General features: G+C 43.0%; 1 protein-coding gene across 2 annotated transcripts; it reads right to left on the bottom strand.

The window, feature by feature from the left end:
* Positions 1-867: 867 nt before the first annotated feature.
* LOC310994888 (uncharacterized protein) lies at positions 868-10,624 on the bottom strand. Of its 2 annotated transcripts, XM_083983778.1 has the most exons (4): positions 9,946-10,624; positions 8,942-9,274; positions 6,205-7,231; positions 4,870-5,260 (listed from the first exon to the last, which is right to left on the bottom strand). In XM_083983778.1, the coding sequence occupies exons 1-4, from the start codon at positions 10,460-10,462 to the stop codon at positions 5,056-5,058; spliced, it is 2,082 nt and encodes a 693-aa protein (XP_083839904.1). In that variant the 5' UTR covers positions 10,463-10,624; the 3' UTR covers positions 4,870-5,055. The 2 variants fall into 2 exon arrangements, with proteins under 2 accessions (XP_083839905.1, XP_083839904.1); XM_083983779.1 differs by lacking the exons at positions 4,870-5,260; positions 6,205-7,231 and adding an exon at positions 868-1,511.
* Positions 10,625-17,349: the final 6,725 nt, after the last annotated feature.

Below are 17,349 nucleotides of genomic sequence, written 5' to 3'. Positions count from 1 at the left end.
TCCTTTCAGCTCTGAATGAGCCGTTCATATCATTCATATCTCCATGGAGCGGGTAAGCTCGGTGCTGCTGCCATGTGGTGTCTCCATGTTTTTACGTTCAGTGGCAGCGTGACGGTAGGAAACCACGGAAACTCAGCGGAGACACCGGAGCTGTCGGCTCAGGTGGAGGTGGCGTCTGTGAAAAGTCACCGTGGTAACACAGTGAGGAGGAATGGAGCGTTACACTGATGCTGCATTCACCTGCAGTCGGGCAGACGGCCGTCGCTAACAAACCAGATGTCATTTTAGTCACAGAAGTCCAGAGAAAGCCGGTAAAACGTGGGTCAGGTCAACAATACCACATCGCCATGACAACATAATGTCACCTGTATTGTTTTGCCTCGTGCTGATGACGGACCACTTGTTTACATAGAGGCTTGTTTATGCCGTTACCTGCAGCAGCTGTCGTCCGTCTGCCGTCTGCCCAATTTCAGGTGAATGCAGCATGAAAAATAAGACTGAGTTGCTTGTGATCTACAACCGCAACGCTAGATGGGAGTAATTCTTACACAATGTACCTTTAAGAATCTTAATTTTCCCAAAATTGATTTATCACCTTTTAATACTTTTCAAGACCCTGCAGATACCCTGCTTTAAGTGATTTAAAAGGTAATATTAACATTTTCCAATGTTAATATTTTGTTCATTTTTGATATCTAATAACTGATCAGCCAGTGATGCCCCCATATAGGCTAATGTTCGGATGTTGTTAAGAGACTTTTTAAAGAAAATGCAACTTATGATAAAGACTGTTTATAATTTAAGGAAGTACCAGGTGTAAATAGGGAGCTGCCACAGCCTGTAAAATCCTGCAAAACAGTTTTGCAAACATAGAAAAGTTGAAACCTTTACGTACTGAGCATATCCTACAATCAGTTGTTTACATCTCACATAAAACCTATTGTGTCCCACACTTTACTGTAGCTGCCCCTTGTGTGAACGCTGGTGGAATTTAAGCCCCCCGCAATTTCTGAACGACTTCCCACACTGTCCACAGACGTAAGGCTTCTCTCCAGTGTGGATTCGGAAGTGCCTGGTTAGTGCACCGGAGTGACGGAAACACTTTAAGCACACCGAGCAGGTGTACGGTCTCTCTCCCGTGTGTATGCGAAGGTGGGTCTTGAGGTTCTCCATGCGGTTAAACTCTCGGTTGCACTCGGTGCAGCGGAAGGGGCTGCAGCCGGGGGGGTAGAGCATCGGTCTGGTCCTCTTTCCCCCCGCCATGGGCTGCTGCGAACGCTGCTGGAGCTTCTGCTGGCACTGGTTGTAATGCCGCCGCAGTAAGCTGGGCAGATGGAAAGTCTGAGCGCAGAACTTACAGGCGTAGGCGTTGGTGTGGCTGAGGTTGCGGCCGCCCTGGATATGAACTCCATAAATCTGTGGCCGGGTTTCTGGGATGGGAGCCGCTTCTGCCAGCTGGAAGATGGGGAACTCGGAGGAAAGAGATGGGAGATCTGGGGGTGCTGGAAGACCTGTAGTCACATTTGAAGGGGGAGATATAGAAGGAAAATCAACACATGGGGGAGGGTGGGGGGGTTAAACTTTTAATTATGAAAACTTTACATGTAGGCTACCAGACAAAACAGATTATTTAAAGGTCCCATTATGAAAAACAGTTTTTTTCTGGTCTCTACATACATAAACTGATCCCCCCTGAGCCTACCAACTCCTAGAATGAGGAAAGCAAACGGGTCCTGCATCAACTTGGGGCGGATCAGTTTGGGGCAATACATTTCGAATACAGTTTACTTGGACGTCTGACAGCTGAGTGAAATTGAGTAAAAAGAGTAGGCTATAATATGCAGGGATGCAAACGGGTCAGGACCAAAAAAGAGAGGAATTGTCTGGCGTAGGGGGGGGGGGGGGGGGGTGCTCACCATTAACAAATGATTACATTACAATATCATGGAAAAGTCCATTTCCAGTAGTTCAACCCCAACCAAGTATTGAGTGCATATAGATGGACATAGTTTTCAGAAGGACAACATTTCTATATTAAAAATGCTTTAAAAAAGAATTTTTTTTTGCAATATTTCCATTTTGGAGATACTGATGTTTAGGTCTTCACTGAATGTTAGTCATAATTATTACTATTAAAATAAACTGAATAAATAAAGACATGGGATGTTTCATTCAGTGTGTAATGGACATATAGCTAGGCCTATATAATGTGTTAGTTTCACTTTAACATTCTACATCGCGGAGGCGACGTCTTTCCACTTAGGGCTTCCTTCACCTCTGAAACGGGGCAGAGCTCCGTGGGCGACACCTGCCTGACACAGCAACGTAGGGAACTGTGCATGTCCGCGGCGCACAGCTCCACATGCACGGGGGGAAAAACAGCGTCGCCGTCGCACCGACTGCACGCGGATACGCGCCGCTTTAACGAGCGCGCACGTCGCGCGTCTACATTGGAGGTCGGCTGTTATCAGTATAATCAGAGACAACCATGAATGAGTTCGCCTCAGTTTCACGTGATTGTCACTGTCAGCCTGTTAGAAAAACATTTACTGACCCCAGCTGAGACGCTGAGACCCCCCCCCCTCCCAAAAACAAAAACTCTTCGGATCTGAACGATTCACACAAGTCACCTAATTGGTCATGAAAAAAGCGAGTTTCGCTTTTCGGCGCGCTGTTTGCATCCATGAATATGGGATCTTTAAGCAATATCGCACGAGAGGGAGTGTTGTTGTACTGTATATCAGCACGGGTGTGATTCGGTCGTAGGCACGAGGCCGCAGATAATCACACCGTGCTGATATCAAGGGGGCAGTTGTCGGTCTGAGAAGTGAAGCTCACTTCCGCGTTCAAAAAACTGCAATCCCCTCGGCTTCCTCTGGGGGCTGGTGTCAGAAGGGAGCATTCTCCATAGACCCCCATGTTAAAATCGCCGACTTTACATCCTCAATAAACATGTTAAAAGCCTGGTGTCATCACGTTTTTTCGTCTCAATCGATAGTTTCTACCCCCGCACACACTCTGAGGGGGGTGAATTTTTTTTTAACTCTACCGTTTTGCTATTATTAGGTTAAAATTCTGGCCAATTAGTGCGCGGAAACGTTGAGTGACAGGTCCGGAGACAGTTGCTTCGAGGCCAGTGGGCGGGTTCTCGGCCGGCAAATCCAACATGGCGCTGTTCAAGGCGACATAATTATTTGAGTCACAATTTCTTTTGAATTTTTTTTTTTTTAGCACGTTTTATTGACAAGTCAAGAATTACATTTAGTAAAAAATACAAAACAAAGAACAATACAATGCCAGGGGGTCGTGGTATTCAAAATAGTATACAAAACATTGCTATTATTTCAATAAAATATTATATAAAATGCATAACTCAGTGGTTTTAATAGCTTTTTTGTTTGAAGAATATTGGATAGTTGTGAAGTATTGTTTGAGTTCCTTCTCAAAAATAAAAAATGATGGATTGTGATTAGTGAATTTGGATTTGTGCATGTGGTATTTTGCAAGTAGAACAAGCAGGTTGATGATGTAATAATGATCTTTGTTGTTCGCAGGATAGGAGTGGAACCCAAACAGCACATTCACATATGTAAGAGACACATGTAATGGTAAATTTGAATATTCCTTTGTTTTAATCACTTGTGACGTCCCTACCCCCTGCTTTCCTCCCAAGGTATCAGAACTCCTTTGTTTGTTACCCATTTGTGTATTCTAATGTCTAAACCTCTAAACATGTAACCCTGCAGGATGCCCCAGGTGTGAAAATACACCCTCGGGCGTCGGTGCCAATACCTGCAACAGACAAAGAGCATTGAAAACACACCGTCTTTGTATTGGACCGGCCCCTGCAGCAGACAAAGGGGTGTGGCATACCTGAGGGGGCGTTTCCTCAGGTATTGTGTTTCGGTCTCCCCTTTGTCTTTGTCTTTTCTTACCATCACCCACTTCGGTCGAATTGACCTTTCCTTGCAAGGAAATAAAATCATGTCCGCCGGCAAGTCTCTACTTCATCCTTCACCAGCAACAGAGAATTTCCACGACACACACCAGACAAGATATTCTGAGAAATAAAAGTAGCCTATAGCCTAAACATCTTGCCAGAAAACAGATGAAAAGGGACAGGAGTCACAGGACCAGAGCAGATGATAAAGATCTTCTTCACATTGTTTGCAGAATGAACAGTCCACATCAATGTCTTTTTTGTATCTACGTAAAAATAGTTTGCAGGGATTATTTGAGTCACAAAAACGACTCCCCAAAACCAATGGGAGACGTCTCGGATGCTACGTCCATATTTTTAGTCTATGGCTGATATAGGCCTACAGTACAACAGCACGACCTCCAGTGTGATATTGCTTTTATACAACAGTGCTACGAGCACATTTCATTAGTTAACAGTAATAAGCAACAAGAGATTATGATTTGTTTGTTTATTTAATCATTTACTCGGCTCCGCCAACACAAACAGTTCCGCAACTGAAGGGAGACAAGGCTGTTGCCAGGCAACACATAAACATTTCTACACACAAGCTCGCTACTCTGTGTCAGAGTGATTGATATGGCTCTGCTCTGTGTCCGCCGCTACTTTGTATCATTTATCTGAATGTTTCCATTTTTTTTGGATCAAATTTTTATTTGATTTTAATTCAGACATAAAACAAATGATGATGTACAGCCACTGAACATACCGTTACATCAACCACCCCACCCTCCCCCCAAATACTAAAAAAAAAAACTAAAAAAAGACATGGCCTATGAAAATATCCTGAAAGAAAGAAAGGGGGGAAATAAAGAAAAAAAAAGGAGAGAATTAAGACAATGTGGCTAAAACAAACAACAATAATCAAAATAGAAAGACTTGTGGAATAATGGGATAGCTAATACAGATGTAGCCTAGGAGATTAGGCTAATAGCCTACAGGATGTCAAGTGAGGTAGTCAGATACACCAACAGGTCACAGTGAGCTTTTCAGCCTTTCAGCCGTAATGAACCATATTGACATTCGCCTCTTTAGCCCCATTTATTCGGGGTGTCGACACCTCCATATAAATAACATCAAGAAAAGTTCAAATCCATTGTTTGATGGTCAAAGTGTGAGGGGGCTTCCAACTGAGTGTTTCCATTTATTGTGCAACATGAGTCTGTTGACAGACGCTTTGGTGGCACGATGTGTGTTTCTGGTGAGCTAACAGCTCCATCGTCAGACAGCTCGTTCCTCCATCGTTTCCGGCTCTCAGATGGTCTCCGGTAGCTTTCAGACCTACGAAAAAGAGTTTTTGTTTAGACATGTGTAATGGTAAATTTGAATATTCCTTTTGTTTTAATCACTTGAGATGTCCCCACACCCCCCAAGATATCAGATCTCCTTTTGTTCGTTACCCATTTGTGTATTTTAACCTAGACGTCTTCACGTTGTCGTGGCAACTTGTCGGCCGGCAGAAGTCTCTATTTCATTATTCACCAACAGCAAACAGCTAAAACTTTCCACGACATGTAGGCTATTTGTGACCTGATCCATCAAAATGAGTCACAGTGACCCAAATTTCAAAGTTGAGATTTTGGTATCAATGGAAAGATTAGAAAATAAGCTTTAAAATGATACCCTAGTCAAAGTCATAAACGGTTCAAAACTTGTCATGTTTTGATGTTTTGTAAAACATGTGCAAGCATTGTGTTGTTGCTATGTTCGGTTTAGCATTGACGCTACGTTCGGTTTAGCATCGTTGCTACGTTTGATTTAGCATCGATGCTACGCTCTGTTAGCGTCGATGCTAGTCCGTTTAGCATCTGTTTCTGTACCTGTCCCTTCTTGTCATAGAGGCACCATTCAATGACCGTCGGAAAGCGGAGAATCCCGCGATTCAGATGCAGTTTACAGCTCGTCTCTATCATGAACGGTTCAGAAGATATTTCATGTTTGGCACCGAAGCAACGCTCATTTTCGAGGGTTTAAGTTGCAAGTCAACTTTAATCATCATTTACATGCCTTTTCTCAATTATCTGGACTGTGAAACTTTGGGAGATTGTTTTTGAATGTCATTGCTTTGAAATTAGGGTAAAAAAAAATGTTTTATTTTCTATGGGTTTTCCACGTTATCAGCTGATTATCTAAAAATAGAACGTTGCGACATCCGACTCATTTTGATAGAACGGGTCACATTTTATGTTCTGCGACACAGTGTCAAAATGTGTAAAGCATCTCACCTATGCCCACTCACTGCCATGATCTCCCTCGCCTCGAGTCCCGCATCAGACAGTTTCTGTATGGCATTGGCAGTGGCTCTCAGGCTGTGGTTGGTGTAAGTCCTGCGTGTCCCCGCCTCCTTGCACATCCTGGGTAACATCTGTGACAGCTGGTTAACTCCCAGGGGACTGGCGCTAAACCAGAAGCCGTCTGTCTCCACTGTCCCCCTCCTCAGCTGCAGATACAGGGCCTTTGCACCAGGCGGAATTTTCTTCAAATATTTTTCGAGCGACGCTACCGGGCAGAGCGCGTTTCCTCGCTCCTCGTACATAGCGCCCCTCCGCGTTTCTCCGTCTCTCTCCAGCGAGTCTTCAGGATTTTTTGTTTCTTCATTGAACGACATGGTGAAATATTTTGCTCCGTTGTCATCACATTTCAGTATGAATGAGTCAGGTTTGAGGTGCCGATTCCCCTCCTTGCCCCTGCGTCCAAAGTGTAACTGAATATCATACCAGACCTTGTTCAGTAAGCCTTGAGGATTGTCTGGACTCAGCGCTGCAGAATATTTTAAGATGCGCTGGTCTTCGGGTGAGATCGGTGGGTGGTGTCTCGTTCTGTCCTTCCCTGCCCTTCTGATCTCTCTGACGACTCCTTTGAAAACATTGTTAGCTGATGTAAACTCTGGGTCCTGCATTAAATTCCACAAACGGCTAACCGGAGGTTCGTTGATGTATCGATTTAATCCAGCCCGAAGTCCAAGGTAGCTGCTGATGCTGTAGAGCTCCCCTTTAGTTGTCCGGATCGATCCATAAAACTGCCTCAACACCGTGTTCAGCTCGGTCTTCTCAACCAGCTGAAAGTTGACCTGGATATTTTTTAGATTCATCCAGGTCTGAAGGCAGTTCAGAGCCCAGGTTGTCTGCCTTACAGTGTTAGCTTCATTTTTGCTCCCCTCTAATTTGTCGAGGTCGGCTGATGTTATATCAGCACACCTGGTTTGCGCTGATGTATCCAGGCCTCTTTCCGTCCCTTCGTCCTCCTCCGAGTCTGATGATGACCATTCATAATTTAAATCAAATGTTATTTGTGGAAATATGTCCATCTTTGTGGTGCAAAGTTTGCCACAATCCAAGATATTTAACAGCTGATGTAACGTTAATAAACGGTTATTAGAATGCCTGTAAAGCGGAGTGATAATGTCTGTAAAAAGTCCCAGTGATGTTGTACTGTATATCAACACTCATGGAATGTCTCTCGTCCAATCAAATTACTCGGATGGGACCGGTCGGAACTATCTGTTGTATAAACTACTTTAAAGGGATAGTTCACCCAAAAGTCCTCCGTTCCTTCTCTGAGTTACGGGGGGGTCCGCGCAACAGTATTTGTCCATAATGGTTGTGAATGGATACCAACTTTCTTCGTCCAAAAAGACACACCAAAAAACATCCAAATACCTCCATACTGCTCGTATGTACTGTCCCTCTTGTATTGAAGCCCCGACATGAGAAATTGTTCCGCGCCGAGTTGTCACGAGCTGCAACACGAGTTTACCCGAGTAAGGAAAACGAATTTGATTGGTCGTTATCGAGCGGGCGGGATATTCAAAGCTTGGGGCGAGACCGAGCTCCGTGTGTGTGTGTGTGTCTCAGACGTTTGAATGACGGATGACGGATCCAATATCAGTGGCTGATGAATCGTGTACAGGCTGACGTATAATTCATGCGCCTGCATTATCCAATGCGAAGAAAAAAATACACACTTTCATCCTGGATTTACTCAAAAATAGAATTTTGCACAAAGTTTGGCCTACATCGTCTGATAGATGAGTTATCACATTAATTTTATGATCCAGAGTGGGCTCAAATTTAATTTTCTTTTCTGTACACCTTTAAGCTTGTTTGTAGCGGAAGCTCCCAGTGTCTCGGTTCACTGCTCTTCCTGTGTCATGTCTGGGCTTCAATACAAGAGGGACATTACACACAAGCAGTATGGAGGTATTTGGATGTTTTTTGGTGTGTCTTATTGAAGCCCCGACATGAGAAATTGTCCCGCCGGAAGAGCAGTGAACTGAGACACTGGGAGCTTCCGCTACAATCAAGCTTAAAATATAGACTTATTTAATTTTTTTCAGAACAATTTCTCATGTCTGGGCTTCAATACAAGAGGGACATTACACACAAGCAGTATGGAGGTATTTGGATGTTTTTTGGTGTGTCTTTTTGGACGAAGAAAGTTGGTATCCATTCACAACCATTATATAGACAAATACTGCTGCGAGGACCCCCCCGTAACTCAGAGAAGGCACGGAGGACTGAAAATTCTCACAGCTCTTAGTCGACATGAGGGTGAGTAGATAATGAGTGAAATTTGAATTTGGGGTGGACTATCCCTTTAACTTCTGTAGATACATTATAATCAATTTGATTTGCATAAGCTGAAAGCTGCAATGACCAAAATTAAAACAAAAAATGCTTTAAATATTTCACTGTGTGTAATTAATCTAGAATATAAAAGCTTCACTTTTTGAATGAAATTACGAAGAAAAAAAAAAATATATATATACTGATATGATATAAGGAAAATGTATTCTGTTTAAGTTTAACTGCTGCTGTATATTCGATGACAATCAGTGATTAGAATTTAAAGATGCTAAATATTAGTAATAATTGTTAACCAATAACCACATTGTGATTCGTCACTGCAGGTGCACATTTGATTATCATTTCCATGTGTGCTCTCTCTCTCTCTCTCTCTTACCTTGAACCAGCCTGGTGCAGGACACCTGGGTGTTGGAGTCTTGGCTCAGAGTATCCAGTGCTTCTGGTTCCCACTCTGACATTTTGGATTGGACTGCCGACATGCAATCCAGGCTAAATTCCTCAACTTTGATGGAGTCCAAACAGCAAGCTGAAGCATCCCACTGCTCCTCTTCTGGCATCTCCTGCTTCACCGTCACCTGCTCTGATGTGGACCCGTCATCAGTGCTGCTTGCTGCTGCTGAGTGGTGGCCCTCAACTGATGGTTCCTGACATGACTGGTCAATGTCTTCTACCTTCACCACAGAGACACGGGGAATCTCTTCAGCAACTTCTGTGTACAAAAAGATCAACAACAGTGAATATTTTACAAGGATAGAATAAAATACATGCACCATTTCATAATCAATCAGAATCAGAATCAGAACTGTTTTATTGCCAAGAGTAGTAAAGGTCAGTTTACAGCCTGAGGAACTTGTCTTGGTCTCAGGTGCAAACATAAAAGTAGCCTACCAAAAATAGTTTAAAGGGGAGGGATAAAATATAATTAAGAATTTAAATAAAATAGAATGAATTAAAATATTCTAGTGCAAGAGATACACATACTATATGCAAAGAAATACGCATATAGGCTACTATAAATACACAAATACTATATAAAAGAATATAATAAAGATATATACAAAATACTACTAAATAAGTTATTGTGCAAATTGTTGTAGTATGCATTCATCTCAGTACATTAGAGCACAGTAATTTCACTTTTCAGAGGCATTCAAACCAACCATTAAATTCAGTGCAGTGAGGATTGTTCTTCAAGGATCGTGACTGTCTCTTAACACATACAGAACTAACACGTGTGTCACTATAGAGTTTAACACTTGTGTGTCTGCAAAATGTGTGAAAACAATCAGCACCTCCAGCTGTTTATGCAGTTTCTGTGCAGCTACAATATACAGCCGACAGCAAAGCCACAATAGAACACAATGAAAAAGCCTTGCATACCTTTAGTGCATCCATTGATCAACTCTTCCCCTGGGTGCAACAGTTGTGTCTTATCATCGCGACCTGGCCCCTGCTCTTCATGTTGGGGCGCAGTTGCGTCACCTCTGACCTCTCTGCAAATCTGCACATCGCCCGCTTCGGGGTCCGGCGGGTTGATTTGATTACAAGCAGGTTTAGGCAGTCGATCCGCATCCTTTGTGGCACTGAAGTGTTGCTGTGGAGGACGAGGGCTTCCCCCTCTTTCCCCGGTGTGCTCCGACGACTCCAGCAGCATGGCCTCGACGCTCTGCAGCCTGGCTTTCAGGGACTCGTTCTCCCGTCGCATCTCCTCATAGCTGTGTCCTGCAGCCGGACCCACCAGCTTCTTCACCTCGCGGACTGCTATCTGCACGGCCACCTCGAACGCGCCATGTATCGCCTCCACGAGCTCCTCTTGTAGACACCGCCGCGCCGCCTCAGCCCCGCGTGCATCAGCCACACATGGGCTTTTGATGGTCCCCGCAGCCTGCGACTTCATGGTGCATTCAAGGACATTGGCTCAAGCAGAGAAATGTTCAGCGCTCGGTGTGGTGTGGTAAACCGTCGACAGAATGTCCCGTGTCCCGCGGTGAAAACCTCGCAGAGAGGTGGAGTGTTTACAAGCGAAGCGGTGGGTTTTTACATCCGCCCACAGCTTCAAGTGGCAACCCTCTGTGACGTCACCCATCGGTTTGTGAAGGCCGTTTTACCAGAGAGGGTTTTTTTTGTTTTTTTTGGCTCTCACTGGACGTCGCCATCTTGAGTTTTTGGAAAACCTTATTTGGACGAGAGGGCGGAGCTAGAGGAGCAAGGGGGCGGGTCTGACCCGTGTCTGAGGCAGAGCGATTGAGAGTGAGGAGTCCAATACATCCATGGAGGAGTCACGTGCCGATTTGAGCAGCCAGTCGGCCATGATGGAAGGAGACGCTATCGGTTGCCAGGGGCAACACATCAGAACATCACAGAGACGGACTAAATTCTACCTCTTTTTTGCGCCAACAGATGAACAAATTACAAGAAAGAATAAGGAGAAAGTAAATCACTGGAGCAGTTTTTAACACAGCGGTGATTTCCGGTATTGTAAAACAGTAAATTACGGAGTAGACGATTGTGTTTTGCCCATAGACTAGTATGGCTTTTGCCACCGGAATCCTTCCATCATGGCGGAGAAGGGGGGAGGGGCTCTGACATGGATGTATTAGGGCTCTGAGCTGTGACGACAACTCCTCACTCTCAATAGATATAACTAATATAATATACTTGGGAAAGATTATTACCACTTTATGACTTAGAATTGGTCGGTATTTCATCATCATAGCTCAGTAGTTTCTTGCTGTGCAGCCATAGAAACAGACGTGGTCCAGCGCCGCGGGAGGAATGTTTGGAACTATTGAGGGCTCCATAACCCGGAAGTCGGCCCGCCATTTTTTACAACGGAGTCCTATGGGAATGTCGCCACTCTGTTATATCTATCGCTCTGGTCTGAGGTATGCGTCTGCCACCTACTGGCAGTCTGGCACTGCACCAGTTCAGAATAGAATAGTTTTTCTCGATTGCTAACACATTTATCGAAAGCTGCTCTCCTTTTCTCTAAACCGTGAACACAAACCCCAATTTTCAAGCTTCATTCACAAAACCTCAGACTCTTCTTGCAAAACCAAACTTTCACCTCAAAACTGAACTATGTTGTCAAATCGTCCCCGAGTCAATCAAAATTTAAAACACTACTGAGCAGTCAATAAACACTACATAGAAAAATAGAAAACACAATGCTCAGCACATGAAGTTGTAGAAATAAATGTTTATTGTTCATTGTAGGCTAAATGCATGTTGCAAAACAAAAAACCTGCATTTAGCACTTATACATAGTAAAAAAAAAAAAAAAAAGAAACCCACAAAAAACAGACATCCTGTGCATTCACACGTAGCACTTGTACAGTACAAAAACAAACAAATCCTGTGCATTTAGTTGTATACAGTAAACCTACGTAAAAAATAAAGTACAAAAATATACAAATGAGAAAAGTGCATAACTCAGCCACAGCATCATTTCTCCATACTGGGTCAGGCCACAGGACTTCATCCTGAACTGGCTTATATGTTCCCTCACATCATTAGCCACAAGTGTGATCAATTTTGAGTTGTGTTCAACCGTTGAAACCTGTGCTTTAACTCATTGTGTGCCAGCCCTTTTATTAAATGGCCAGTGCCGTGTGCCAGCGTTTTGGGGGCATTTTGAGTAATATTTCAAGACCCAGAGAATATTTTGTACGACTCTGAAAACAAAACACCAAATAGCTCAAGGGAAAAAAACATTTGTTTGATTTGTTTGTATCTTATTCCATTCTTGATTTATCTTAAGTTGAATAGAGCCTGGTTGCACCAAAAAGACCACTTTTTTCTAGAAAGCTGAGAAAATGCATTTTTGTGAAAGAAAGTCTCAAGAAAAACTGTGATTTATCCGTTTTAATTTTGGCTTCAAAAACATCTGAAAATTTCATTTCACATGTTTTTTCATTGTACAATAAAAAATAAAAAATAAAATAAAACTACTAAGATACAACAGTAGGAGTCCTACTCTGCAGAGTGATGCCTGCTCTCCTACTTCTCCTGCAGTTGCTGCTCCCTCACCCTCTCCACCCCCTCCCCCCGCAACACCCTCTCCACCCCACACACACGATTTTGGCACTCAATGAGTTAATTATGTTTGACTTTTGCCACCTGTGCTCACCATTATGCAATACAGGTGCATCACAATGAAAATTTGTTGGCAAGTTTTGTCTAAACAGGTGAAAAGTGCTTATAAGAGTAACTGAGCATTTGGTTCAGACAGGTTTAGTGTTTTACCAATTGAGAAAAACTGTAAAATAAAAGAAGCTGCCAAAGTGATATTCAGAGAAAAGCCTTTATTATGTTCACGTCTGAAAACTCCCAATAGATTCAAGTGACAGGTTTAACACCGAACACATGGTTTTAACGAATACAACGTCCCGTCCATCAGCCACGGCCTTTATAGTACTCCAAGTTTGCAAGCACCCAACCAGAGGGCCCGAGGACGGTCATGGTCAGCACGGTCATCACGAACACAGACTCCTGCAAGACAGACAGCCATGTTGGCGTTCACAGCTAAAACAACAGCAACAACAACCTCATTAAAACGTTCAGCTACACGCGAAAATGTAACACTAGACCAAACAAAGTGAATCTGCACTTACCACCACACCAATGTTATCTTTTGCTGGCTTGCCATGGATATAGCTGGCTCTCTGCTGAATCATTACCCCTGCCCTGGGAGCCAGAGGCCGTCCACACCTCAGCAGTCCAGCAAACAGTGTTACAGGCATCATGTTTAATGTCGAAGAGACCACCTGTACCAGACTACGGCAGAGGAGAAACTACCTGGGAAGGGTTTGGACTTTTAAATTGGCTGAACCATGCACACCTGCTAATTGGTTTGGTTGTAATTAGGTTGCCTTCAGGTGCCATAGGAAAAAACAACACATCTTTGAGGAGCTCACTCACATAATGTTCTTCTCAATCATTTGTTTGAGAAATTAGAGCTTCTTGTTACTAAAGTTAGACTAAAGTATGATCATGTCTTGACTATGAGTCATTTTCTCCAAATACATTTTATTTATATATAAGTATTATCCCAATGTATGATGAAAACTCCAGGTTTACACCAATATATCTACCTTCCTCTATCATAATAATTTTTTCCCCTATAATTCCAACACTTGCCGTGCAGAAACTACACCCAGCCCTGAGGCTGCAGAGTGTGCAGATGAGATGGACCAAATTAGTTCAACTGAAATTGAATTAAAAACAAAACAAAAAAACAGCCACCATATAATATGGTGATGTGCAGTTCAACAGGCAATGAATAGTAGCAGCTTTGAGCTGTAGTCCACTGGTTCAGCCAGTTCATCTTAACCAACCTAAAGGTCACTATGTGAGAGCTCTGCCGACTCCACTTGAATGAGTTCACTCTATTAATCTCATGTGTAACCACTTACAGCAGTGGACCACGCAGACATAAAGACAGTCTGTCACAGATAATTGAACATTATTGGTTTTCAGTTGCAGAGTTTGGCTTGGATGAAACAGAGCTGACTGAAGTCATGAGGGAAATGCTTCACTATGCACAAAGCACTAAACAATAAGTAAGGCACACACTGTATATAAAAGGCCTGTTGAAACGAGGATACTTTAATAGGTCTTGGCTCACTCCATTTTCTTTTTCAGCAGGATCCAAAGTAAAACCACTAAATTTGTCCAAGAGCAGAACAGACTTCATAAACAGACTATAATTGAAAACTGTCAGTAGAGTTTAGTTGGTATAACCACCACTAGTTGATGCCATACAGTAGCCTATTGCATGCTCTTTATTGCTGCTGTGATTTCCTCCGATCTGTGACCTCCTCCGTGGTATTTGTTTTCTCGACTGTGTTTTTGATCATTTTTATTGTAATATTAGAATTTGTGTCCACATTGCAGCAGCATACTAAAAGCTTTAGGGCCATGGTTTGTCCTGCCATAGTCAGACCATAGGCTGTTATAAATAGGCCCATGCAGGATCTTCTATTCACTCTTAAGGTGTTCTTTCCTGTTTGTTTGTTCACATTGTCTCTTACTGTTGCTCACTGGCTCTTGTTGTTAGGTGAGCACCTCAGTACTGACGTCATTAATGGATTACTCTTTGATTATTCCTTTCCCCAATGGCTCCACGAGCCACTGACGCGCCGGTCGGAAGTGGGTCGGCTCAGCATTAGCGGGTGTGAAGGTTGTAGTCTGCATGCTGGTTCAGTAATAAGGTTGTTGTCCGTCTGTGGTGCATGCTTGGAGTCTGTCTCATTCAAACAACAGAGGGTAAGGTAAGCATTCTCATTATGTTTAATACTCTATTATACTCTTCAATAGCTCCATAGTTTTTGTTGTTGCAGTAGACAACAGTGAACAATTTCAGCAAGGGGCTTTTATTTTTTAAATGAAACCGACTTAATCAATGACTTTTAGAAATCTTGTTATGTTTGTACAGGAATAAGAACTGATATCATCAGAGGGTAGCAACCTGGTGTATATTCAATTTCTCATCTTTGTATATCAATATTGTCTAGTACCTGTTTCTAAAGGTCAAATATTGTTTGCCCAGAAGCCTATACCATCAAGTAACCTCTAAAAACATGGCTTATGTAGGGGTTTCGTTTCTTAGAAGGATACGTGTGGTAGTATTTGAACAGGAAATAAATTGAATCAGTGAATCAATATGAAATTATTTAGCAGCAAATCTGGGATGTAAATATGTCCTGGTTAACTTTGGGTACTGTGGCGTGATAGATGTTGGTTGGTTAGTTGAGCAAATCATTTTTTTAACTGTTCTATTATATTTACTGTCCCAGATGATTGATGAAGAACAGACCTGATCAGATTAATCGGCAATGAAAATAAGTTGGTTGAAGCCTGAGTGAGGCTGAGCATGTGCGTCACTCCCCCTACACATTTAAGAGCCATGATATAATGAGATAAGGCTTCGTCACACAGGAAAGGGCAGCAGAGCTAACAAGGTTTTTTGGCTGTGGCTGTGGAAATGTGGCTGTGAGCTGTCTGTGACCCCTTTGGTCTCCTTCCTTTCTCCCCCCCTTTCAGCTTACCTTCCTGTAAGCCCTCTTACCTTCCCCCCTGTCCTGATCTCACCACCTCTGGAAGCTCTCTGTCCACACACAACATGGCAGACACCCCAGCATCTACCTTCACTGAGGACGGTCTGTCCGTGCAGTGGAAATGTTCCGATCGACGCAGCAGCAGGAAGCCGGGGTGCTCCAATATCTTCTCCGGGGTCAACCTGCACCAACTGCACAGGCTGTTCAGAGCAGCGGGAGACAGAGACGCCGAACATCGAGCAAAACTGGTGTGGAGGGGAATGGATGCGGATATGGAGGGAGCAGAAGAGAAGGAGGAGGAGGAAGGGGAGGAGAGGCAGGTTGACGCAGGACTCGCCCAGGCCATGGTGGGGCTCAGGGTCAGGATGAGGAATAAAGCAGGAATCAGGGTGGAAGGACACAGAGACCACAAGTGGCTCAAAGCGTCGGGATATCTCAGGTAGGTGACGGTGTCAAATAGCAAGAGGCTGGAAAAAAGTAAAGAAAGCATGTGAAAAGTGTAGACGAGGAGTTAAATCAGGGGTGTCAAACTCATTTTAGTTCAGGGGCCACAAACAGCACAATTTGATCTCAAGTGGGCCGGACCAGTAAAATAATAGCATGATAGCCTATAAATAAAAAGAACTTTGATTTTTTTTTTTTTACTTTTTAAAACATTATTAATATGTTTACAGTTAATGAACTATCCTTTTACAAACATATTATGAACAACCTGAAATTTCTTGATAAAAATATGTGCAATTTCAAATTTTCACACTTGACAAATTCATTCCAAGGGCCGGATTGGACCCTCTGCCTGGCCGGTTTTGGCCCGCGGGCCGCATGTTTGACAGTGACACCCCTGAGTTAAATAGACATGAGAAATCCTTCTAATACTTTGTTATTGGAAGAAACTTCTTTGTTCTCCCCTTACTCTATTAATAATGAAATAACTGCCATTAGTTGAACTTCTTGGTGTTCAAGGCCCTGTCTATCCTATATCCAGACTCCAAATGCTTCATAAAATGCAGTGTGTAAATTGTCATGTGCCTAACAAACTCAGCATGACCTCACAGGACTTGTCCTCTCCCTCTCTCACACACACACACACACACATACACACATAACACAGCGTTCAACATTCCTCACTGAGATGAAATTAGATTTGTTGGAGGAGTAATGAAGTGCCACAGAATGGTAAAATGGTGCCGTGAGTCTACAGGACAGTGTAGTAATAACAAAATGGCGTACACGGGCATCATTTCATTGACCTCAGCTGGATGGAACGCCATGAAATTCTACAAAGACGTTCATTGAGAATTTTTGAGTGACATATCTCAACCACTGTCAAACGGATTGTTATGAAATTTATTGTAGATCTTGATTTCCTCTTAAGGAATAATTTTGATGACCCTGCCCTTACCATACTTTTTCATCTCACGTCATCATTACATCAAAATATTAATTATCCCCTACATACCATATGCAAAAAAAAACTTAAATTCCCATCAGCCCTCAGCTCTACCTTGTTTCAGTGCTAATTAGCAAATGTCTAGGTTTAGTGAACATGCAAAATGTTAAATCTGCTAACTGATGTTAGCATTTAGCTCAAAAAGTATTTTCATGTAGAAACATCTTACATGTGGTCTAACATGTTATTCCTGTGATAATATAACTAAATCAGATTTCACCTCTGTGCTCCAGGATTGACGAGCCTCTATCCAGCTACACTGTTGTGGGTGAAGAG

Source organism: Trachurus trachurus (genome assembly GCF_905171665.1).
Source record: "Trachurus trachurus genome assembly, chromosome: 1".
NCBI lineage: Eukaryota > Metazoa > Chordata > Actinopteri > Carangiformes > Carangidae > Trachurus > Trachurus trachurus.
This window is presented reverse-complemented; position numbering and strand designations above follow the sequence as displayed.